At 43.0% G+C, this 26,585-nt stretch overlaps 1 protein-coding gene across 4 annotated transcripts in view; it reads right to left on the bottom strand.

The window, feature by feature from the left end:
* U2SURP (U2 snRNP associated SURP domain containing) overlaps window positions 1-26,585 on the bottom strand; it is a 178,660-nt gene that overhangs the window by 59,725 nt on the left and 92,350 nt on the right. For 3 of the 4 annotated variants that reach the window (XM_030216897.1, XM_030216898.1, XM_030216899.1), the window contains exons 10-17: window positions 25,232-25,443; window positions 24,301-24,344; window positions 21,749-21,853; window positions 20,154-20,220; window positions 19,904-20,067; window positions 18,255-18,417; window positions 16,820-16,899; window positions 12,911-12,998 (exon numbers count right to left, since the gene is read on the bottom strand). In XM_030216897.1, the coding sequence (XP_030072757.1) occupies window positions 12,911-12,998; window positions 16,820-16,899; window positions 18,255-18,417; window positions 19,904-20,067; window positions 20,154-20,220; window positions 21,749-21,853; window positions 24,301-24,344; window positions 25,232-25,443 (923 nt within the window). Of the gene's footprint in view, window positions 1-12,910; window positions 12,999-16,819; window positions 16,900-18,254; window positions 18,418-19,903; window positions 20,068-20,153; window positions 20,221-21,748; window positions 21,854-24,300; window positions 24,345-25,231; window positions 25,444-26,585 lie in introns of those variants that run through there. The other variant, XM_030216900.1, reaches the window with a different exon arrangement.

The following is a 26,585-nucleotide window of genomic DNA, read 5'->3' as shown; positions in this document are numbered from 1 at the left end:
GCCAACAAGGCCGCTCCCGAAAGCGAAAGAATACTTACGCTGGGGAAAAGAAAACTAAAAATACGAGAAAAAAGGAACCTCTTATTTTATTTTATTTGAAACACAGTGATTAGAAACACGAAAGACGCACGAGGTCTTCTGAGGGGCACGAAACGGTGGCAAGACACGACCGTCCCGAGCGCGGACAAAAGAAGACTGACTAACACGAGCCGGTTCGGGCGGGAAGACGGTCGCGCATGCGCGGTGCGCATGGGTGCGCGAGGGCTAGCAAACATCTTTGCTAGTGAAGATTCCGATTGGAGGGGGATGCCGTGGATGTCACCCCTCAGTGAGAACAAGCAGCCTGCTTGTCTTCGGAGAAATACTAAAACGACACAGAAAGGACGTCGAAAGGTAATCTTAAATAGTGCTGAAGTTAAAATTTAAAAATCAAGCTTCAGAAACTTTATAAAGAGCTTTCTTAAAATTCTGAAATTCATACACAAACAAGGACGATAAAAGGTTACTGAAGAAGTAGAATTAACAGAAGTAGCATTTAAAATTAATCAGAGCTATAAACAGTTAATACTTATAACTTCCTCCTTGGTTTGAAACAGCAGAGTCAACTCAGACTGTACAAAATAGTGCTTTTTCTGCATGCATTAATACAGAAAAACCCACACATCAGATATCAATTTTGGGAATGCATATATTGCAACATCTTACAAAAGTTGAATTCAATCTATAAGCCTTGTGCTTCAATACTCTCAACCTTCCTCCAGCAGAAGAATGAGTGACATTGCCGAAGGGTTAGAAGGTAAAGTTTGCCTATTTGCGGATGATACTAAGATCTGTAACAGAGTGGACACCCGGGAGGGAGTGGAAAACATGAAAAAGGATCTGAGGAAGCTAGAAGAATGGTCTAAGGTTTGGCAATTAAAATTCAATGTGAAGAAATGCAAAGTGATGCACTTAGGGAATAGAAATCCACGGGAGACGTATGTGTTAGGCGGGAGAGTCTGATAGGTACGGACGGGGAGAGGGATCTTGGGATGATAGAATCTGAGGATTTGAAGGCGACGAAACAGTGTGACAAGGCTGTGGCCACAGCTAGAAGGTTGTTAGGCTGTATAGAGAGAGGTGTGACCAGCAGAAGAAAGGGGGGTGTTGATGCCCCTGTATAAGTCGTTGGTGAGGCCCCACCTGGAGTATTGTGTTCAGTTTTGGAGGCCGTATCTTGCTAAGGATGTAAAAAGAATTGAAGCGGTGCAAAGAAAAGCTACGAGAATGGTATGGGATTTGCGTTACAAGACGTATGAGGAGAGACTTGCTGAGCTAAACATGAATACTCTGGAGGAAAGGAGAAACAGGGATGATATGATACAGACGTTCAAATATTTGAAAGGTATTAATCCGCAAACGAACCTTTTCAGGAGATGTGAAGGTGGTAGAACGAGAGGACATGAAATGAGATTGAAGGGGGGCAGACTCAAGAAAAATGTCAGGAAGTATTTTTTCACGGAGAGAGTAGTGGATGCTTGGAATGCTCTCCCGCAGGAGGTGGTGGAAATGAAAATGGTAACGGAATTCAAACATATGTGGGATAAGCATAAAGGAATCCTGTGCCGAAGGAATGGATCCTCAGGAGCTTAGTCAAGATCGGGAGGCGGGGCTGGTAGTTGGGAGGCGGGGATAGTGCTGGGCAGACTTATACGGTCTGTGCCAGAGCCGGTGGTTGGGAGGCAGGGCTGGTGGTTGGGAGGTGAGGATAGTGCTGGGCAGACTTATACGGTCTGTGCCAGAGCCGGTGGTTGGGAGGCGAGGATAGTGCTGGGCAGACTTACACGGTCTGTGCCCTGAAGAGCACAGGTACAAATCAAAGTAGGGTATACACAAAAAGCAGCAAATATGAGTTATCTTGTTGGGCTGACTGGATGGACCGTGCAGGTCTTTTTCTGCCGTCATCTACTATGTTACTATGTAGTAGCACTTCTGACCTCTGGATGTCTCATGCTATACTAGCTTCAATGAACTGTGCGGGGCCAGAGAATCAGAGACCACTATATGGAACTGCATGGTTCACAATGAAGCAGATAAGGAAGCAACTCTAAGAAGCAGTTCTTCTGCTAGCTGGAGAGGGACGGAGATTGTGGCACAGGTGATTAGGTTCACCAGACTGATGTGCCCCACAGCTCCCAAAATCCTATTGGGTCAGCCCTGCTTAAAGGAATACCTAGGTGAAAAAAAAAACAGAGGCCCCAGACAGCCCAAACAGCATTGCAGAAATCAGTAAAGCAAAGTTACTTACCTGTAGCAGGTATTCTCCGAAGACAGCAGGCTGATTGTTCTCATATATGGGTGACGTCCACGGCAGCCCCAGGTCCGGAAAATCTTCCTAGCAACAAAAGTTGCTAAAGCCTTCGAGCGCGCGGCTGCGCACACCGCACATGCGCAGCCATCTACCCGCCCGTAGCGCGAGAGTCCCGCTTCAGTCAACTTATGAAGTAAAAACAAAGAAAAAAACAACTCCAAAGGGGAGGCAGGCGGGTTGGTAAGAACAATAAGCCTGCTGTCCTCAGAGAATACCTGCTACAGGTAAGTAACTTCGCTTTCTCCAAGGACAAGCAGGCTGCTTGTTCTCACTGATGGGTATCCCTAGCCCCCAGGCTCACTCAAAACAACAGGGTCAATTGGGCCTCGCAACAGCGAGGACATAACAAAAATTGACCTACGAATAAACATCTGACAGTGCAGCCTGGAACAGAATAAAAATGGGCCTAGGGGGGTGGAGTTGGATTCTAAACCCTGAAAAGATTCTGCACCACCGACTGCCCAAACCGACTGTCGCGTCGGCTATCCTGCTGAAGGCAGTAATGAGATGTGAATGTATGGACTGATGACCACGTCGCAGCCTTGCAAATCTCTTCAATAGTGGCTGACTTCAAGTGGGCCACTGACGCTGCCATGGCTCTAACACTATGAGCCGTGACATGACCCTCAAGGGTCAGCCCAGCTTGGGCGTAAGTGAAGGAAATGCAATCTGCTAGCCAATTTGAGATAGTGCGTTTCCCAACAGCCACTCCCCTTCTGTTGGGGTCGAAAGAAACAAACATTTGGGAGGACTGTCTGAAGGGGCTTACCCCTCCACATAGAAAGCCAATGCTCTCTTGCAGTCCAATGTGTGCAACTGACAGTCAGCAGGGCGGGTATGAGGACGGGGAAAGAATGTTGGCAAGACAATTGGCTGGTTCAGGTGGAACTCCGACACCACCTTGGGCAAGAACTTAGGGTGAGTGCAGAGGACTACTCTGTTATGATGAAATTTAGTATAAGGAGCATGGGCTACCAAGGCTTGAAGCTCACTGACTCCACGAAATGAACTAACAGCCACCAAGAAAATGACCTTCCAGGTCAAATACTTCAGATGGCAAGAATCCAGTGGCTCAAAAGGAGCTTTCATCAGCTGGGTGAGGACGACATTGAGATCCCATGACACTGGAGGAGGTTTGACAGGGGGCTTTGACAAAAGCAAACCTCTCATGAAGCGAACAACTAAAGGCTGTCCCGAGATAGGCTTACCCTCTACACGATAATGGAAAGCTCTAATTGCACTAAGATGAAATCTTACAGAGTTGGTCTTAAGACCAGACTCCGACAAGTGCAGAAGGTACTCAAGCAGGGTCTGTGTAGGACAAAAGCGAGGATCTAGGGCCTTGCTGTCACACCAGATGACAAACCTCTTCCATTTAAAAGAGTAACACCTCTTCGTGGAATCTTTCCTGGAAGCAAGCAAGACTCGGGAGACACCCTCAGAAGGACCCAAGGAGGCGAAATCTACGCCCTCAACATCCAGCCCATGATAGCCAGAGACTGGAGGTTGGGATGCAGAAGCGCCCCATCATTCTGAGTGATGAGGGTTGGAAAACACACACACTACAATCTCCACGGTTCTTCGGAGGACAACTGCAGAAGAAGAGGGAACCAAATCTGACGCGGCCAAAAGGGCGCAATCAGAATCATGGTTCCGCGGTCTTGCTGGAGTTTCAGCAAAGTCTTCCTCACCAGGAGTATGGGAGGATACGCATACAGAAGGCCTGACCCCCAATGTAGGAGAAAGGCATCCGAGGCATGCCTGTCATAGGCCTGAAGTCTGGAACAGAACTGAGGAACCTTGTGATTGATCTGAGTGCTAAAAAGATCCACCGAGGGGGTGCCCCACTCTCGGAAGATGTTGCGGACAACCGCCCTGTCGAGAGACCACTCGTGAGGTTGCATTATCTTGCTCAACCTGTCAGCCAGACTGTTGTTTACGCCTGCCAGATACGTGGCCTGGAGAAACATGCCGTGACAGCGGGCCCAAAGCCACATCTGGACAGCTTCCTGACACAGGGGGCAAGATCCGGTGCCCCCCTGCTTGTTGACATAGTACATGGCAACCTGGTTGCCTGTCTGAATTTGGACAGTTTGATTGAACAGCCAATCTCTGAAAGCCTTTAGAGCGTTCCAGATCGCTCGCAACTCCAGGAGATTGATCTGGAGACCTGATTCCTGAAGGGACCAAGCTCCCTGATTGTGGAGCCCATCTACATGAGCTCCCCACCCTAGGAGAGATGCATCCATAGTGAGCACTTTTTGAGGCTGAGGAATTTGGAAGGGACGTCCCAAGGTCAAATTGGACCGAATTGTCCACCATATCAGGGAGTTGTGAAAAGCGGTGGACGACAGGATTGCATCTTCTAGATCCCCTGCAGCTTGATACCACTGGGAAGCTAGGGTCCACTTCCACTGAGCAGATCTCATGTGAAGGCGTGCCATGGGAGTCACATGAACTGTGGAGGCCATATGGCCCGGAAGTCTCAACATCTGCCGAGCTGTGATCTGCTGAGACGCTCTGGCCAAGGAAACCAGGGACAGAAGGTTGTCCGCCCTCGCCTCGGGAAGATAGGCCCAAGCTAACTGAGAGTCCAGCAGAGCTCCTATGAATTCTAGTTGTTGAACTGGAAGGAGATGGGACTTTGGGTAATTTATAACAAACCCTAGTAGCTCCAGGAGTTTGAGAGTCATCTGCATGGACTGTAGTGACCCTGCCGCCGAGGTGTTCTTCACCAGCCAGTCGTCGAGATAAGGGAACACATGCACTCCCAGCCTGCGTAGAGACGCTGCAACGACCACCAGGCATTTGGTGAATGCCCGGGGCTCAGAGGCAAGCCCAAAGGGCAGCACACAATACTGAAAGTACTGTGCTCCCAGACAGAATCGAAGACACTGTATGTGAGCTAGCAGTACCAAGATGTGAGTATAAGCATCCTTCAAGTCCAGGGAGCACAGCTGGTCGTTTTTCTGACTCATGGGAAGAAGGGTGCTAAGGGAAAGAATCCTGAACTTTTCTCGAATCAGATATTTGTTCAGGGCCCTTAGGTCTAGGATGGGACGCATCCTCCCTGTTTTCTTTTGCACAAGGAAGTACCTGGAATAGAATCCCAGCCATTCTTGCCCCGGTGGTATGGGCTCGACCGCACTGGCGCTGAGAAGAGCAGAGAGTTCCTCTGCAAGTACCTGCCTGTGCTGGAAGCTGAAGGACTGAGCTCCTGGTGGGCAATTTGGAGATCAAATTGAGGGAGTATCCCCGCTGGACTATTTGAAGAACCCACCAATTGGAGGTTACAAGAGGCCACCTTTGGTGAAAAAACTTTAACCTCCTCCCGACCGGTAGATCGTCTGGCATGGACACTTTTATTGCGGCTATGCTTGCCTGGAGCCAGTCAAAAAAACCGTCCCTTGCTTTTGCTGGGGCGCTGCAGGGACCTGTCGAGGAGGCACGCTGTTGACGTGAACGAGCACACTGGGGTTGAGCCTGAGCAGGCTGGCGGGAAGGTGGACTGTACCTATGCTTATTGTAAGCATAGGGAGCATTCCTCCTTCCCTCGTAAAACCGTCTACCTGATGAGGTAGATGCTGAAGGCGCCCGGTGGGAGAGTTTGTCGAATGCGGTTTCCCGCTGGTGGAGCTGCTCTACCACCTGTTCGACTTTCTCGCTGAAAATATTATCCCCCCCCCCCCCCCCCCCCCGGCAAGGAACATCCACAAGCCGCTGCTGGACTCGATTGTTGAGGTCAGAGGCACGCAGCCATGAGAGTCTGCGCATCACTATATCCTGAGCAGCGGCTCTGGACGCCACATCAAAAGAATCGTAAGTACCCCTGGACAGGAATTTACGACACGCCTTCAGCTGCCTGACCACCTCCTGAAAAGGCCTGGCCTGCTCCGAAGGGAGCTGATAGACCAGGTCCGCCAGTTGCTTCACATTATTCCGCAAGTGAATGCTCATGTAAAGCTGGTAGGACTGGATTTTGGAGATGAGCATAGCTGACTGGTAGGCCTTCCTCCCAAAAGAGTCCAAAGTCCGAGCCTCCCGTCCCGGGGTGCCGAGGTGAAATCTCTTGTACTTTTGGCTCTCTTGAAAGCAGAATCCACAACCCCTGAGTCATGAGGCAACTGGGCCATCAACTCTGGGTCCCCGTGAATCCTATACTGGGATTCAACCTTCTTGGGAATGGTGGGGTTAGATAGGGTTTCATCCAGTTCCTCAACAGTGTCTATTTAAGAACATTATGTAGAGGAACAGTGTGACTCCTTAGGTGGCGAAGGATAGTCTAGGACCTCAAACATCTCAGCCCTGGGCTCATCCTCAGTTACCACCGGGAAGCGAATGGCCGTAGACATTTCCCGGACAAAGGACGAGAAAGACAAACTCTCCGAGGGAGAAAGCTCTCTCTCTGACGAAGGGAGTAGGGTCAGAGGGAATGCCACAAGACTCCTCAGAAGAGAAATATCTTGGGTCTTCCTCTGCCTCCCATGAGGCCCCTCCTTCGGTATCGGACAGGAGTTCTCTGACTGCAGTCCGAAGCAGAGCCCGTCTCGACGCTGAGGAGCTATGTCCCCGATGGCGATGCCAAGAAGTTGACTCCCGTGCCGGCAGCGATGAAGCTCCCTCCATCGACGTCGAGTCAACTCGGGGGGGGGGGGGGGGGCAGCCGAGGCCGCAAGCGGCACCGACATCGAGGGCCTCACCACCACAGGCGGGGAGCCAGCCGCCGCATCTATCGACACAAGCACCCCCAGTACCGGAACAGACTCTCGCAGCAGCCCCTCCAGGATCCCTGGAAGAATGGCGTGGAGGTGCTCGTCAAGAGTGTCTGTCGAGAAAAGCTGTGGAGTCGGTACAGGAGTTGACGCGGTACCGGGCTGTCCGGAGACTGGCGCATTGACACCTCTTATATAGAGGGTGAGCGGTCCTCCCGGCGTCGACGCTTCACAGGTGCCGATTCCCTAGACGCCCCGGAGCTCTCAGTACCGTGACGAGAAGGGGACCGATGACGGTGCTTCTTTGCCTTCGATCGAGGCACATCACCAGTACCCCTCGGTACCGACGAGGACGTGGAATCCACACGCCTCCTCTGGGTCGGGTCCGAAAGGGGTTGGTCCCAATGGGCCTGTACCGCAGGAGCCGTCGAGGAAGGTGGAGACCCACTCGATGGTTCATTGCTGCTAGCATGTGACGGTCTCTGGACAGCCATTACCTGAGCTCCCGAGGTCTATGCACTCTCCAGTGCCAACATCAATACCGCCACCGCCGTCCTCGGTACCGCTGTCGACGCCAACGCCGAAGTACCAGGCAAAGCTCCAAACAGGCGCTCCCGTTGAGCTTGTCTCGACGCTTGTGTCCGCTTTTTAAGGCTAAGACACAACTTACATGCGTCTGGGCGATGGTCGGGCCCAAGGCACTGGATACACCACGCGTAAGGGTTGGTGCCTGAGATTGCCCGGTTGCACCGAGTGCACTTCTTGAAGCCGCTGGCGAACCTCAATGTCATCGATGGAAAAATAGCGGCGGTGAAATCAAAATTCATGATGGTGCCAAAGGAAAGGCACAAAAAAGGGAGAAAACCTGTATGAGCAGCCAAAATGGCCGCATAAAACGACAAAAGGAAACTTGAGGGGAAAACTAAAGAAACTAAGGGAAAAACCTTTTTTTTTTTTTTGAAAGAAAAACAAAACAGCTCGTTCACGAGCACAAACGGAGAAGAAAAAAACCAGCAAAAGCCGGCTAAAAACGAAGGCTCTTCTTTACTGGGGCACAGAACCGCAGTAAACAGCCGCTCTTGACCGTGGAAAAAAGAAGACTGAAGCGGGATTCTCGCACGACGGGCGGGAAGATGGCCGCGCACTCGAAGGCTTTAGCAACTTTTGTTGCTAGGAAGATTTTCCGGACATGGGGCTGCCGTGGACGTCACCCATATGTGAGAACAAGCAGCCTGCTTGTCCTCGGAGAACTTCAAAAATACACTCAGATGAGACCAGAAGAGTGGTAGTATTACACCAATGCCAGTATATAGCATTTATAATCTATTTATAAAGAATTTGGAAGGTGAGACCACCAGATTTTGGCTGAATACGTTTGTGCACAACTAAGACTAACACACATACTTACCCTTTTAATTGTGGTATGAAAGTCATAAAACACTTAGGCAAGAAAATAAGGGCCCTTCTAATTGTTGTATTTTTCTTGATGAATCTCAAAGATTCGTTGGTCACAGAATATAGTATTTCAAATAAATTTGTTGCATCTATTTTTCTGGGTCTACTTCTCATAAAGCTATGTACTTTCATCCCCTGAGAAGTCTCTATAAACTGTGTACTGTTATTGCAAGTTTTGTCGTTAATCAGAATTCTTAACAGAAATACAGGCACTCACATTGCTTGTGACAGCCTACAAGAGGGACCAAGTAGGATAGATGACTACAGTGCTCTGTTTAAGCACAGAAAAATGAGAGAGCTGCGGTACCTAAAATAGCAAGAGCACGAAAGAAAAGAAAAGTACAGCCCATGTTAGGAAGAAATATTAAAGGTGGCTGCACTCTGACTGGCAACTGAGTGGTATCTTTATCAGTGGGGGCAAAATAACTAAACAGACTGGATAAGCTTTTTCTGTTGACATTTACTAGGACAATGACATTGAATATAAAATTAAAAATGAAAGGGAAGCCAAGATGGTGGTGGCAGCACCTGTTTCTCTTGCTATCTGACCATTATTACTTGCTTGAAATATTGTCAGGCCACAGGTTTATCCTTCTGAATCCTGACAGCTCGTAGTAGAGTCCAATGGACACCTCTGTGTCACAGTCAGGTATTCAGAAAGTTGCTTCAGGTGCTGACCCAGCTATGTCAACAAAGAAATCAGGGAGCCTGGTGCCATTTGTGATGGAAACATTACTGAGCCCTGACTAGTAGACTTCACCACCTCAGTCCACTTCAGGAGCATTCTACGTAGTGTTAGTTGTGGCCACATGTGCCAATGATGCAGAATCATACCTATCTACGGAGGGAGCACCGGTGAGGTGGTTATTCCAACTCCCTCACAGGAAAACACTCTAGCAAAAATGAAGGCTAAAGATGCACACTAGGCGTGTCAGCGTTTTTAGCGCGTGCTAACCATGAAGATGCCCAAAATATTCCTATGGGCATCTACATGGTTAGAGCGTGTTAATTTTTAGCACGTGCTAAAAATGCTAGTGCAACTTAATAAACAGGGCCCTAGGAGACTCCATGATTGGCATGATCTTATCAGGAGCTAGGGCCTTGAAGACATGGCCACATTTTGAGAGACTTAGGTCAGCTTAAGGCTGCTGTTTCTGCTTAGGAAGTTTTCCTTCTGCTGTAACCTTTCTGGTCAATATTGTTTTGAAAGGTGCAACAGTGTCTTTGTTGGATTCACTTACTGTAAGCTTACATTTTTTTATATAATATTTTAGTTAAGGCACTTGCTAGAAGAATGGTATGTTTGGAAATTAAAATTCAAAGCAAAGAAGTGCAAAGTGATGCAATTAGGGAGTAGAAATCCAAAGGTGACGTAAGCGTTAGGCGGTGAGAGTCTGATATGCACAGACAGGGAGAGGTATCTTGAGATGATGGTATCTGAGGAGCTGAAGGTGACAAAACAGAATGACAAGGCGGTGGCCATAGCCAGAAGGATGATAGGTTGTATAGAGAGGTGTAACCAGCAGAAGAAAGGAGGTGTTGATGTCCCTGTATAAGTCATTGGTGAGGCCCCACCTGGAGTACTGTGTTCAGTTTTGGAGACTGTATCTTGCTAAGGGTGTAAAAAACCTTGAGCCGGTGCAAAGAAAAGCTACAAAAATGGTATGAGATTTGCGTTACAAGATGTACGAGGATAGACTTGCTGACCTGAACATGTATATCCTGGAGGAAAGGAGAAACAGAGGTGATATGATATAAACGTTCAAATATTTGAAAGGTATTAATTCGCAAACAAACTTTTTCCGGAGATGGGAAGGCAGTAGAACTAGAGGACATGAATTGAGGTTGAAGGGGGGCAGACTCAGGAAAAATGTCAGGAAGTATTTTTTCATGGAAAGAGTGGTGGATACTTGGAATGCCCTCCCACAGGAGGTAGTGGAGATGAAAATGGTAACAGAATTCAAAAATGCGTGGGATAAACACAAAAGAGCCCTGTTCAAGGAGGAATGGATCCACAGAATCTTAGCGGAGATTAGGTGGTAGCACCAGTAATTGGGAAACAAAGCTAGTGCTGGGCAGACTTCTACTGTCTGTGCCCTGAAAATGGAAAGGACAAATCAAGGTCAGGTATACATATAAAGTAGCACATACGAGTTTATCTTGTTGGGCAGACTGGATGGACCTTACAGGTATTTATCTGCCATCATCTACTCATTTTCTAAAACATTTTTCAAAATTATAACACATCTTTTCAATCCTTTAGGTGTGAGGAGCTTATTGTTTGTGAAAACTTACTGAGTTTACTAAGCTGCATTAAAAAGTGGTCTGTGCGCGGAAAAAGGGCAATATTCCATTTTCCGCATTAATGGCCATACACCAATGTTGCCATTACTGTGCAACCATTAACAAAAATTTGTATGTCTTTTAAAGGTTTACTCATTTATTCATTCATTTTTTTTAAATTTGAAGTAAGCTTGTGTTTGATTTATGCTGATTATACTTTCATATTATATATTTTTATATTAAATTCATACATACGTTTGTATGCGCTTTGTAAGCATTTATACGTATTTGAAAATATTTACTTAAACGTATTCATGTAACAGCCAATTCCAATTCAGATTTTTCTAATGTCCAGTGTTCAATCCAGTGATCAATGTTCTGCTGAAATTCCTCAGGCTTCTTCTTAGTTGATAATACCGTGTTTCCCCGAAAATAAGACACTGTCGTATATTAATTTTTGCCCACAAAAAAGCGCTAGGTCTTATTTTCAGGGGCTGACTTATTTTTCGGGGAAACATCGGGGTTGGCCCGCCCGCCCTCCGTCGCTCCCGGAACTAACCTTAAATGCCTCCTTTCACCTCGCGGACGTAACGTCCGCGAGGGTGGGGCACGGAAGGAGAGGTCTGCCCTGCTGCTGCTTGCTGCGAAGGTGAAAGGAGGCGTTTAAGGTTAGTTCCGGGAGCGACGGAGGGTGGGTGGAGGGGGGGCCCGGCAACCTCGGGTGGGGGGGGGCGGCCCGGGAGCGGCCTTGTCCGGCTCTCGGCGGCCCTGCTTTCAAACAAAAATTTGCTAGGTCTTACTTTCAGGGGAGGCCTTATATCTACCAATTCAGGAAAACCTCTACTAGGTCTTACTTTCGGGGAAACAGGGTATATTCTTTATAGGAAACAATAAACTTTCTGAAATCTTTATTTGGTTGAAATTTTGAAAATCTCATAAGGAGACTTAAGTGTCTCAGGAAAACTAATAATTTGAAGATTGCAATTCCTCGTATTATTCTACAAAGCCTAAGTCTACCACCCTAACCACTAGGCCACTCCTCTACTCATCATAACTTGTACCTGAGCAACCTCTTTCAAGGTTTTTTTGTTTTTTTTTAATTCTGGATTTATGTTCTTGCACTATAGCAGACAAAATTCTTACCAGAGGCTCAAGAACCTAACCCAAATCTGAGTTATCCTCCCAGGTAGATTAATGAAAAATACCTTTGGTCAAGAAAGCAAAAAGCAGAGAAGGCCAAGGGGATAAGTATGTCACTAGAACTAGAGTCAGGTTAATAACCTAACGACCCGGCACAGCCATGTTTCGGCAAGTGCCTGCATCAGAGGTCATAACGTATATTCCTGCTACCTTATTGGTGATATTGACACAGAGCTAAAAACTGGCTGGCTACAATTCTTCTTTAAATACTGTCACCTTTCTTTTTTCAATTATATTGTTTGGATTTTTCTGATAGAGCTAGGGAAACACAAAAGAGAAGGAAACAGTTCTGCTGTTAAGCTCACTGTTGTCTATTTGGATGCTTTGTTTTTTCATAGAAAATTCATGCAAATGTTTTGTTAACTCATTCCTCTAAATATGTTTTGTTTGGTTTTTTTTTAACCTTGTTATTAGGTAAAAGAAAAAGGAACCCAAAAGCTCTAGATTTGAACTCAGCCCCTCCCCTCCCCCACATTAAATCACAAATCTACTAATTTTTAAATCTTTCCTGATAAGTCAAGGAGCAGTTAGTTTTGATTTTGATGGGATTGTAGTAAAACTTTCCTCACATGTTTCTAATAAAGAGTTCTCGTTTATTGAGGGCTAGAGGTACAATCTTAGGGCTTATTCATTTCATTTTCTTTGAATTCTTTTTCATTATTTACTAGTCAAGTGTAAAGTCATATACATGTATTGCTCTATTATTATGTTGTAAAAGATTAACAAACAAAAAAAAAAAAAGACTTTTATAAAAACCTTTCACCAACGTCTATTTGGAGCTAGCAATACTGGGGGGGGGGGGGGGGTTAATGCAAAGTTGAAAACAGACCTGCTAACCAATCACAGCATTTGCAGCAAAAGAGAATGTTACATTTTATAAATTTTAGTATATAAGAGAAAATTCAAATACCTTAAAGTTTTCTGACTGTAAATGTCCTTGTATTGCTCGGTAGGCAGCATTAAGATCAGAGAATATCTGGCATAATTTTGTTTCAAAACTGAAATAAAAAACAGGATTACAATTCAAGCTGTTCATGCTTATAATTCTTTTGAATTGCAAATATGCAAAGAGTGTCACTATTCAGCAGATTTAGGTATTAGCAGAATGTGTCGCTACTGATTTTTTTTTTGCCTTAAATTTTCCTCCAACTCAAATCAGATCTGGGATCCTATTGGGGTTGCTGTATATCACTGCGGAGTGTGTAAGGATTATGAGGCTGTCCTACCCTGGTTAGGCCCCTAGAGGGCGCTGACCCCCCTAAAATGTCCAGAGAGAAGGGCTAGGTGAGTCAAAGGGGAGGTAAAGCTGGAGCTCGCTAGGACCGGGGAGAGTCCTGGGGGTGGAAACAGGTGCAGCCGGTTATGGGCTGGGTCCTGTTTGCCATTAAACCCTTAATACCCCACCTGAGAAAAGGAGAAAGAGGGAGAGCTAGCAGCTGAAGAAGAGAGCTGGTAGCTGGAGCTGGGGGCTGGTGGCTGGAGCTGGAGATCCCCAGGTGAAGTACTGGCTGAGCCCTTTTGACTTGTGGTGAACTGGGTGCAAGGCAGGGAAGCTGGCTGGGGTAAGAAGGCCCTAGAGTGCCAGGATAAGAACTATGTGTTCAGAGAGCTACTGTGTGTCCCAGATGCCAAGGCTGTGTTTAGAACAGTGAAGAGAACTACTGTGTGTCCCAGATGCCAAGGCTGTGGTTAGAACAGTGAAGAGGTACTGTGTGTCCCAGAGTTAATATTGAGAAGAGACTGGGTGTCCTGGACTGAGCTAGTACTGAGCCCAAATGCCAGTGGGAAAGGGCTCAGGGGGAAGAAATAAAGGGACATGGGACTGTGCAAGAAGAAATGTTTAAACTGGAAGATTGCACTGAGAGGAAGAAAGGAAATGGTTAAGCGGGAAGAACTGTTGAGCTTGTGAAAGTGTTTTAAGCTAAGAGAGGTGTGCCCCCATGGGCGGAAATAAAGATTTGTATGGAAGAAATCCTGTTGATAAGACCTGACTCTGTTTGCTTTTTTTGAGAACCAGGTCACCCCGAGTAAAAAGGGGTAGGATCTGAATTTGCATAAAATCTGCATACTAAGAACTAGCTCACCCTGAGTGAAAGAGGGACCTGGGAGCCTGAGGTGGGAGCTTCACCATCTTCACATTAGCCTCCTCATCTTTACAAGTGATAGCAACGATTTCCTCCCTGAGGGATCAATACTGCCTCCACAAACCCAAACTTCCTGCAAAGCACTGCCCAAAATTGTATTCATACATAAAATCTTGGAAATGTCAAAGATTGGAAGTTTTAGCAAACATTAAGGGGTAATATTACAAAAAAGTGCCTATGTAGAATATCCAAAAAAGCACCATTTTTAGATGTACTTTAAAAAGGTGACGGAATCTATATGTCTATACAACAATAGGATCCCAACAGTGTACAGATGCTGATGCATAAATTTATACCTGCTCTAAAGAAAGTATAAATTTGTGCATGTACTCTGTGTGTACATGTATGTTTTATAAAATAAGTGTACAAAATATAAAGTGTAGAAGTGCTCAATCGCAAGATCAATTACTGAAAACTTCCACAAACTGAAAATGCACTCAATATGAATAATGTTATCAAAGGAAAAATGGCCTCACAGAGCTCCCAGATCAACATGATCTAATAGAGCTAAAACGGACTCCAATTTGGTCCTCTGTTCATCATTGGTCTCAAAAACCTTTGATCTAAAGATGGGTAACTAATTTTCAAAATCGCTCTTATTGCAATGGTGTTAACATTCTCATTGCATCCATCTAGATTTTAAATGACACAGGCTACACTCAATACTATTAATACAAACTGAAAGAAAACTTATCTTTCAATCGTGGGACGCTACCGGCACGTTTTTGACTGTAAGATTGATAGCGCTACTGTGCTACCTTAAGAGATGTCTCCTTACCGATATTCTCCATTTGCAGAAATAACCCCGCCACTTAGACCCTGAAGCAGTGGCACGAAACGCTGGCCATCGTCGGCTCCAAGGTTTCCTCCTGAACCCTGTCCTGCTCATCCTCAGAAAAAACTAATCTGCCTACAGAAATTCTTCTCTGTCCAGATCTAACCTTGCTCTTCCAAGTCAAATACAACCCCCGACTTACTTCAACAAAAATCTTGATACATTGCAAGGATAAAATCCAGAGGAAACCTCCCCCTCAAGAGATTCCCGAGACAGCCCAGCACAAGATCCAGTTGCGGGGGTAGAAACTGGATCCGGCCACACAGGTGGTTCAGGGCTCGGTGCTGCCAGCAGCACCTCCATATTACCAGCGCTCTCCTCAGCCCCCATGCTGCTAATAGGAGACTTCCAAAGAAGCCCCCGGATCAGCTGCAACCGCAATCATGGAGCCTGCATGGTCTGAACAATATTTACAGACCCTGGAGATGTCCAATCCTCTTTAAGAGAACACCAAGCAGCGTTTGAGCTGTGCAGTGCTACCACCAAGCCAGAACTCGCCCCTGCACAACACTACACAACTTAGATTCATTTGCTTGGTACATGCAGTCTAACAAGTCCTAATAAAGAAACTACCATTCCCGCGGATACCCAAGGAAGACGCCAAACACTGTCCAAAGCAGTCCCGAAATGCTGCAAAGATAGCTGCAAGAAAAGCTGCTGCATAGACTGAATACCTGTAAACTGCTCTGAATCATAATGTGCTCATGAACTTAAAAGGAGGAGCCAGAAGGTAGGCAGACCTCCAGGCACTCGGAACTGCCCATCTATCCCGAGACCGAGAAAGGCAGATGAGGCACTACATACCGGAAAGGGGAGGTGAGGGGGGTGGGGGAGACCCAGCCACCCAGGTGGAGAACACCCAAGGCAAAGGAGACACCTGCGGACCCCACCTCAGTCCAGCAGAAAGAAATACAACTGCACTGAGAGGGAAACAGCAACAAACCAGTATTATTGTTTATTTTGTTGGGGTTTTTTTATTCGTTATTTAATAAGCAGAACCAAAACAACTCTCAAGGCCTACTCCCAGGACTGCACAGACTTACTATATCTACCATCAGCTGGAGACTGAAAACAGACTGGTTCTAGGGGGACTGCACAGCCTACTTATAGGTAACATAGAAGTCAGTGGCTCTCAGTCTCCATCTGCTGGTAAATGCACTTAACTCATGTGCCTGTACTGATCTGGAGGACACTATAGAAAAGCTGAATGCTTTACAAAATTACCTCCCACAGGCCTAATTTAAGGGTCTTTTTACTAAGCTGTGCTAGAAAGTGGCCTTATGTCTTTATGTGGATTTTTCCTGTGCGCTAAGGGCATTTTTTCCCACTGCATTAAGAGAGCCAATTTTCCACTTTTTCAATTAATGGCCATGCGCTAATGTTGTCATTAGCACACAGCCACTAAAAAAAAAAAATTAGCGAATGTACCCTTACTGAGACCTATTTTGTAGGAGGTAAGGCTCACGCACTAATCTTGTGCTGATTAGTTAGCGCATGATAATGTAGCTGCTCTAACTGATCAGTACAGAAATGTACTCTGCACCCCTAAAACACCCCTCTGCATGACAAATAAAATCTTTTTTTTAGCACAGTTTGAGTGCACAAATCTCAAATTTACTGCCTGAGCACACCCCACAGTAAGCCATTCTAAGCTGCAGTAAGCACGTGCTAGTGCTGACTGCAGCATAATAAAAGGACCCCTTAGGCTTTTAGTTGGCTATTGCTTTCCCAAATTACATTATGAAACAGATTAGAAAATAGCACTCCAATATTTAGAGATTCATTGTCATTGTATAATTCTGCTAGAATTAAAAAAAACAAATTAAGAAAACACACTTACAATTTTCTGTAATATGAAGCATTGGCAACTTTAGCTGATGAGTTATATAACACATCCGATACCAAATACAATCTGGCAATCTACAACAAAAAGCAAAAAGAATGAACGCATAAGGACATAAGAATTGCCATACTGGGTTAAGACCAAACATCCATCTAGCCCAGTATCCTGCTTCCAAGCCAGATCACAAATATCTGATCCTAAAAAGTAGTTAAGATTCCATGCTACTGACCCCAAGGACAAGTAGTGGCTTTCCCAGGGTCTGCCTAGATAACAGTTTATGGACTTTACCTCCAGGAATTTGTCTAAACCTTTTTTAAACCCAGCTACACTAACTGCTTTTACCACATCCTTTGGCAACGAGGCGTGTCCCCTAGTTCTTGTAATTTTTAAGAGTAAAAAAACTGATTTGCCTTTACCCATTCCACTTCGTTCAGGATTTTGTATACCTCTATCATATTCCACTCCCCCTCCCCCCCCCCCCCCCCCCCAGTAATCTGCTCTCCAAGCTGCATCATCATTTACAGCAGTTTATCATTCTGTGCAATGTCACTACCCTACCACACCTCACTACTCTATAAAAGCATTCATTCTGTAGCAGGAATTCCTATAAAACAGCAGATGGCAACTGTTTAGCATAATCTGTGAACGTATCTTTCAGGTCCCCATCCATTTCTACACAGTTCACATTTCAACTCATCTACAAGTACTCTGTGTCACAGCTTATTACCTCACCGCTCTCCCCCCCCCCTCCCCTCACATCTACTTGCAGCCATTCAGTGGGTGGTAAGATCCTATTGGTCCCTTTCCCTTCCATCGCCAACTCTCCACTACTGCTCTCTCTGTCTAGAACACCCTTCCTGAGGTGGCATGTTACCCTCGCCAGCCAAATTCAAAATGTATCATTGTCTGTCCATACAGGTGCAGGACAGCATACAAACACCAAAAATCCTACATAAAAACCTGATTTTTTTTTTAAGGTGGCTTTCACACCTTCAACCCTAGCCGTTTACAATTACATTCTTGTTGATGCTAACCATGTTCCAGAAGCTTCTTGTCTATGTCTTAACTATACTGTAAGAGATCCTTCATGGAGCTTCTGCGTCTAGTAGCAGTATAAAAATGTGCTGCATTTTGTCATTTGCACTTTTGAAATTGTATTTACATTTGTTGTAAGCCACTCTATAAGTCCTGTAGGACAAAAAGCTAGGGCAGTTCATCAGTCTTTCCATGCTAAACAAGATTATTGAAGAACATATTATGAACCCTTTAACTTAAAGACAGAATTGGAATAAAGAAAAAAAAATTAAAGCAAGTTTTAGTTCAATAAAATTCTCCTCAACCCCAGCATTACCTTCTTTGGTAACAACAATTTCTGTTTAGCACTGCTGGATTTATGACTAAGTATAGTCAGCTTCAATGCATTATTCTGTACCTTCTTTGGAAGTGGAGTCTTCAGAATGGATAAAGACTCAGTAACACAATCTACAATTTCTTCAGCAGCCTCAGCATGGTTAAGGCAGAAAACCATAGCATCGCCAACATCGTTCTTCCGAGGCGTTAACCCTCGTAGTATTTCCTCCAATTTGTCCCTCTGTCTATAATTTCAAAAAAAAGGAAGGGAAAAAAAAAAAAAAAAAAAAAAAAAGAGGATAAAATTACCATTTCATATGTGCATGAACATATTTTATATGAATAAAGCCAAACCTCACACCCGAAAAACAATGAAGTCTGATAAACTTACATGCATACAAGCTGTATACGTTTAAGCTTCCATCTCTCTCTCTCTCACACATACTCTAGGCAATTTTATAAAAAGCTATTTCTGCATGTGACCTGTTTTACCCATGGAAATTCCTTTTAAATTGTCCACACAATCGAAAAGGACTAAAGTTTTTTCAGAAGTTACAGATTTGGGATAAAATATATTTCTGTCTAACCCTTGTATCCAAATAATTGATCTTTTGGATGAAACAGCATGAGTACATTTGGATTTAGCTCACATCTTTTCTCAAAAGTTCAAGACAAATTGCATTCTGGTGCAGTAGGTACATTTTTCTGTCCCCAAAGGGCTTATAATCTAAGTTTGAAGCTAAGGCAATGGAGAATTAAGTGACTTGCCCAAGATCACAAAGAACAGCGGTAGGATAATAAGTGTATGCCTTCTTGGTGCTTACAGAACCCCCTACCCACCCCAATGCGGCCCTCTCTCACATCCTTTATCTTCTTTTATACCCCCCCCCCCCCTCTCCCCCAAGCAGACCTTCTCCTGCCTCACCTCTTCTTTCTCCCCCATGCATGCCTTTAAATCTCTCTCTTCCCCTCTCCATGGCTTCCCAATCAGGCCTGAAGATGCTGCTCCCACAACTATCAGCTTTCATACTAGCTTAGAAAGCTGAGGGGCCAGTGGAGCAATCACAGGCCGAACCTGTTGAGGTTCAGGAGCAAGTACCGGGCTGCCAAGAGACCGACGCATTGGCACCTCCTGTATGGAGGGGGAGTGGTCCTCTCGGCGCTGATGCTTCTCGGGTGCCGAATCCTTCGACGCCCCGGAGCTCCCAGCACCGTGTGTTGGAAGGAGATCGGTGATGGTGCTTCTTCGCCTTCACTCAATGCCTAAAACCGACCGCGTCGAAAAAGAAAGGAAACTTAAAAATAAAGAAAAAAGCATGAGGATTTAACAAAAGGGTATCCTATGCTTTTTTTTTTTAAAAAGAAAACGAAGAAAATATAGAAAAAAAAAATCGTTCTTCAGAAGAAACTCTTTCCCGGGCCAGAACGAGCACAGGAGGAACCTGCCGCAACTCGTCGCAGAAAAAAAATAACTGGGGTACACGCTTGCGAGGAAAGTCAGTCCCAGAAGACTCTAGCAAAGTTTTTTTTTTTGTTTTTTGCTATGGCAAAATGTGAATTCCCGGGGCGACACGGACGTCGACCCATGTGTGAGAATAATGCAGCCTGCTTGTCCTCGGAGAAAAGCATTTTTAAAACCCCTGTTAACATGCATGTATCTTTTGTGGTACAATATGAACCCATAAAAACACTTTATCACAAACTTTTTTGCATCTGTATTGGCTCCCTTACTCTTCTTTAAGTGTTCCCTTCTTGATTGACTCTTCTACAAATGACTCTGCCTCCTGCTCCTCTGACATTCCATGTAGATATGGATTTAATGGTGGTGGCCTCCATAATGACCCATTTTTGAACATACGATAATCATCTGTCCGCCATTTAGTTGGTGAATCTCCCTAAACAAAAACAAAAAAATGTTCTAAGATATAAAGTTCTGAACATTAACATAAAGGATAGGGTTTTTTTCTTTATGTTTACTTGCCTGTAAAATGGAATAAAGCTTCCATCTGTAATACACATGGGCTGGAGTCTGGTTTTCAAACAAGAATCTAGAAAGAGAAACATTTATACATGTAAAAATCTGCTTCAGTTAGTAATTCAAATGAATTCCTCCCATCTTCCACTGACTTTCTGAAAAGAAGTTCTAAAATAGTCATGATATCATATTCTAATAGGAAGACTCAGAAGCAATGTCAGGAAATTTTTTCAAAGAAAGGATGAGGGGTGTGTGGAATGCCCTCCTGGAGAAAGTGACAGAAGCTAAAACAATAAGACTTCACAAAGGCATAGGATAAGAAGAGGGTACTTAGTTGCAAAAAAGTAGAGAGACAGCAAAAGCATAACCTACCAGCCCAAGTTTTTTAAAGTATCACACTCAAATGATTCAACAAGTATCATCACACTCAAATGAACGCTAAAGTGGGTGATATGAAATGTCAGAAGTCCTAATGGAAATACAGGAAATGTACTCCTTGTACAACAGGCTGAAGATGCCAGGGTACCATCTGGAAAGGCCAGGTCCAGCTACAGTTTCACTGGTGTGGGTGGCTGCTTTGAATTATTACGGGACCAATGTCTCCAAATGAGTTAGTTCTGCACGTGTCTCATGTCAAGATATTTGAAGTATGATTTCAGTCTCTACTATGGGATTTTGTGATACAGGAGGGAATAAATACTGGATATGAATAGGGGATCTTGTATGTTTAATTACCCACAAGAGTGAGCTACAAAGCAGAAAGACAACAGACTCTACTGGATAAGGGGCGATATCCTATAGGTGATCATTCTCTGTGGCTAGCAGTTGGGATATGTCCTTGGCAGTAAGGACAGCAATAACTGAGCCAGCTGATGTTCTCTGCCACTGTTTACTGTGTTAGTTTCTACAGTACTTTGAAAAGATTCTGGATCTCTCCACATTACTTCACATACATGCTTCACACAGCCATCACCATTCCTGCTACATCAATCTAACACTTTTACAACTGCCTCACTTTCTAGTCAATATCTCGTTACTCAATCACAGGTGCTCTCTTCTGCGACTCCTAGAATTACTCCTTCTACTAGAATCAGTACGCCTATGCTAACCTGATTTCAACTCCCTATCACCTTCCAGCTTCAGGAAACCCATGCTTCTCAATTTTCTAATTTTACTATTCCACTGTATAGTGCTTTTTAGAAACAAAAACTTGCTATTTAAGATAACATTGAGTCATACACATTTGTACTGCTTTATTAAGATTCAGGCAACATTTCATCCCAACAATGTGTAATGCTCTTATAATTTAGTACTATACTTAGTTGTCTTTGGGATGGGTACTCTAACAGCACATTTTGACTGCTTGGATTCTTAAATCATAATTTTCAAATGTTAAGGGGGAAATGAACATTATCATCATCAACCATTACCAGCTAGGTAAATTGCAGCTTAGAAATTTTAAAAACTATCAAGATGAAATTGAACAGTGGAAGAAATGATCTGAACGTACACCAGTCCTTCAAATCCACAGCTCAATATTCCAAACTTTTCTCCTCTCGTATGTAGAAGTATTTTAAGATCAATACAACCAAGAAGAATACCTGAACATTGGATTGTTGATTTCTCGATTCATGATCATGGCTTCAAACATGGGCCCTTCACGCACCACAAATTCAATCATTCGATGAATCAGAGCGAGTAAATTCCTACAACAACAACACAGTTAAAGAAAAATGTATTCAGACCTATCACTACATAAAACTACACTGCACCTAAGGTACTATGCCCTGTACAAGGAAAGATACTTGCTGCACTGCTATAAAGTGAACATAACCTGAAATGGGTGGAATGTTTTCATCATAAAAGAAGTAACTGTTGCTACCAGAGAGATTGTCCTCTCTCTAATCTGAGCTCATATTTTCTGTTGCGTCATTATAGAACACAGTAACGCTATGGTCTCTATACACCACTGAGGGGGTCTTTAACTAAGGCACGCTCATGTTTTTAGCATGCGCTAAAATTGGGCGCATGCTAAACGTTAGAGACACCCATAGGAATACATTAGCGTCTCCGTTTAGCGCATGCCCAATTTTAGCGTGCACTAAAAACGTGAGTGCGCCTTAGCAAAAGGGGGTCTAAACTGCAGCTCTGTAAAGTAGCTGAATCAATCAAACTACTACTAAACTAAATTTATTTTCTGCAAAAGGTAAAGAAAGTGAATTAGGGCCTACTTAAAAATATTGTTCTCATGTTCATCATGTACAAAAAAATAGTATTGGTCAATTAAATAACTAAAGTTATATTAATTTGGGTATCACAACATAAAAATAATTTAATGATCAGGTGGGTCCTTAGCTTATGGCCCAAAATTCAAACTAGGCAGTTGCTAATAGCTTACAGATCAACTAATATATTTAAAATGTTTGTTTCAATATCATGTCAGATATTTTGTTGTAACTTTTGAAACTTATCTAGAGACCCAGCAGATATAGAAATTCTGTCCTTACACTTTTAAAACTTAATACAAAATTTTCAAGGACTACCAGGACATTTTTGCTACATCACCTATATATCATCTAGAACTCAATTTTTTCTTTGTGGAAAACCATAGGTACCTACAATACTCAAAACTGAAAAACTAAGCAAAGAAAGCATACAGCTTCTACAAGGCTGTAAAAGTCAACTAGATACAAACCAACATTTCTAACATACAAAAAATTCCAGCAGTCAGGGTTTGCCATTTAAAATCACTATTTTTTTTATTCTTTTCTACTATCCCTTGAAACGGTGCCAAAACTACTCTACCATTACAACAGCTATCTACATTTTATAAATCAAATTAAGCCAACATATTTGTATTGTTGGTTTTGAAAACTTATTCTAAATAAATACAGCATATAGCCACTATCTCTTCACTGAATAAAAACAGTGTAGTACAAATGGATGATAGTTTAAAGTGCATTAGTTTAAAAATGTCTATTGCCTTAAGCTGGCCAGCAAACCAAAATGTTTTTTAATCACAATAAAAACCATATTTATTGGAGCCGATCGTACCAATGTCTGGTCAAAAACTGTATACTTTCCCAATTCATCCCTTGATGTTTTCCTGGTCCCCCGCTGCCGCAGACAGTTCAGCTGGTGTTGCTCACCAAGGCCAATGTCAAAGGTCATAGTGAATTTGGTGGTTGCTTGTATTCATTTCCTTTTCAACCAGTGTTGTGTTTAGGTCTTTGGGAAAAGACTGAATCATCACTGAGCAATGGTTCACCTAAAACATCTTAAGCTACCTAACATAGTGAAAAAAAAATCTTCACACATTTCTACATTATTTCCTGTTCTATTGTGGTCACAACTACCATTACCATAAACTAGCACACGAGTCTATTTTAAGATGACTTGAGTCAATATGATACGAATGTAATATGTAGAAGTTGGAGAAGAAAAGTCTATTTTAAGTATGCTACTGTTATCTTTCCCAACACCACAAAGGCAAAGACAGCTTTATTACTTACAAAAGTCCAATTATATACCTGAGCTTGATATTTGGAAGATCTGTCTAGGAAAGCTCAGGAGTTACCCAAACAAGCCTATGATTCTAGAAGTATTTCCTTATTTATAAATGGGTAAGATTTGAAGCAACAGAAGTTGGGCATTCTAGGAGTGTGGCTTCAGTTTAGCAAGACGCCAATATTCGGTAAAATTAGCAGGACAACCTTGATCTTACAAAGAGAGTGCCTAAAATTAACTGGGTATCTTTAGCCAGTGATATTCAGCAGCTAAAACCAGGTAAGTGTTGCTGAATATCCAAAGTGGAGATAAAGATATCATGTTAAGTTTGTCATGGTCTGGGATACTCAAAAATCAGCCTTGTAGAACTCTGTTATAAAACAAGACAATACCTTCAATGACATCTCAGTGGTTGAGAAAGCAATTAACAAAATTAAATATCCAACAATGAAACAAACTGCTTTAAGAAATGTGAGAGTAAACAAGTAGTAAAAAGACAGAGGTTTGTTTTTTTTTTTAAGTCACTAAACCATTGCTCAGTGAAGTCACTGCCTTATCCTCAAGATCACAAATCACTTTTTTTCTTTAATTCAGAGGGGGATATTTTCTATATTTACATCAGTAATAGTAAAGAAAAAACATGTACCTTTCTGTTGGGATAACCACTTTGACTATGGCTTGCGACAGAGTCTGTATATGAAGTCACATCAGATAATAAACATAGAATATGTGAGTATTGTTAAATAACAAGCAAAAATATACAAATGCATTTAAATTACTACATATCAAAAGTTCTGCAGGCAATCACTGCTGTGAAGTTTTACACTAAGCAAGTATATAATAGGCACACTGTGTCCAGTGAACCCTAAATGTTCACTTAAAGTGAAATAAAAGAACATTCCTACTAGAATGCACATTAATACACCAATTACGTACTACACTGAGAACTAAAACTAGTGTATGTATTTGTGAACAATTCTAAACTACTTGTCCTGAACCATATAATTTTTCTTTTACTTCCTAATCTTGTAAATGTTAGCCTGATTTTATTTTTGACGCATCCATCAATATACTAAAATGTTTAAATACTTACCCTTCCCTTACTAAGCTACTTAACACAGAAAATCCTCTGTCTACTGTTTATAGGGATTTAAAGGTATCTAAACTATAATATTCCAGCAACTAACAGCCATCTACAACATTAACTCTATATGTATGCAATATTAATGAAAGGCACTGGAATTTTGTCTAAATTTATCCCTATGTTCGAGTACTGAAAATATGACAATTCACAAAGAATTAAAAAGCAGTAGGGTGGCGAGCAATGGCCTGTGACAACATGGTGAAACCCACAATTAGGCCCAATATCTCAACTAAGTCTAATAAACTAAAACATCTCAAAATGGAGGTCTTCTGATTAAAGTACATAATTGTCTCTCATGCATTTCTATAGGTCAAACAAAAAAACCCAAAAAAACCTAAATCTAAACATAATTAAAAAAAAAAATTTCAAATGGATTACCATAGATTTTGTATTTATAAAAATCTTTACCCCTGTTTATATTCTGTTTAATTACCTTCTCAAAGTCCTCCTTGTTCTTTGGTGGCGGTAACAATGGAGCATTGGGGTTCTTTAACCTCTCTCTGGGCTGGGCATTGAAAGGCAGTCCTGATGGAGGTGGAGGAAGAGTATGCTCCATCATGGAAGGAGGAATGTATATTGGATGAGGTGGAATAGGTACAGCTTTGCCCCAGCCTAGTTTCATTTCAAAGGACATGATCATTTTTCCTGTTGATGGGGGGAGGAGGAAACAAGAAAACGTGTAACTGTTTGACCTGAATTCAGAAATATATTTGCTCACCACTCAAAGGAGCAATATTCAACCCAGCCTTGGTCTTAATCTCAAAGTACTTCCTAAGGCAAATACCACAACTTTGCAGCTCTTCCACACCCTCCTTCTTCCCCCTCCAGTTTTAAAATTAAAATGTTCCAATGTATTCCCAAAGACCTACCTCCAAACCAATTCATTTGTTCAAAATTTATGTGGTGTGGGGGCGGGGGAGAGAAACATACAGGCAAACTGCCACACACCAACATTACTACTATCTCATCTCTCTCTTCATATTCAAACAAGGCTAAGAAAGAAAGAAATTAGTGAAACCATTTACAAGGTTGTTTTTTTTTTTTTAATTTTGTTTAATCATGTGACCTTTTCTTATAATATTTCTTGTGCCAGCAACAACATTAGATTCCAAATAGACCTAGTGCAGTCCTGCAATCATACAAAGACAGATGTGTGGCTGCGCAGACAGATTTATAACTTGTTACTTCTATAATCAACAAAGGACATATTTGACACTAAAGGAGGACATTAAATTATTAGGAGTACTGTTGGATTCATCTCACTTTTGAAAAGCATACTGGAATGGTGGTCAAGAAGTGTCAATATCACTTATGGAATATTCATTATTTAATGCTCCTATTTTGAATTATTAAATCTGGTTACCTTAGTACATGGTTGGGTTACTTCCACGTTGGATTATTGCAATGCTTTGCATGTGGGTCTGCCTAAATATCAGCTGAAGAAACTCCAGCTTTAACAGAATATGGCAGCAAGAGTAATTATGAGTGCTAAATTAAGTTAAGCTATCACATACGTCCAACATTATATGACCTTCACTGGTCACCTATTGAAGAGACCCAAATTCAAAATATCAATGTTGATCTTCAAAATTCTGAATGGATTGGAGGAGACATAGTGAATTGTTTTAAGGACTATAACCAGGGATATATATGCCTGTGTTCCTCTAACAGGCTGCCCTGAAAAGGATGGGAGGTATATTTTTAACAGACTCAAAAGCAGGCTCTAATGTGTGGGACCAGAACAATGGACTTTTAAAATAAGTGTAAGACCTATTTATTAAAATAGT

The sequence above is a fragment of the Microcaecilia unicolor genome, chromosome 10 (assembly GCF_901765095.1).
Source record: "Microcaecilia unicolor chromosome 10, aMicUni1.1, whole genome shotgun sequence".
Lineage (NCBI taxonomy): Eukaryota > Metazoa > Chordata > Amphibia > Gymnophiona > Siphonopidae > Microcaecilia > Microcaecilia unicolor.
The sequence above is the reverse complement of the archived record's forward strand: the minus strand, read 5'-3'. Positions and strand labels throughout refer to the sequence as shown.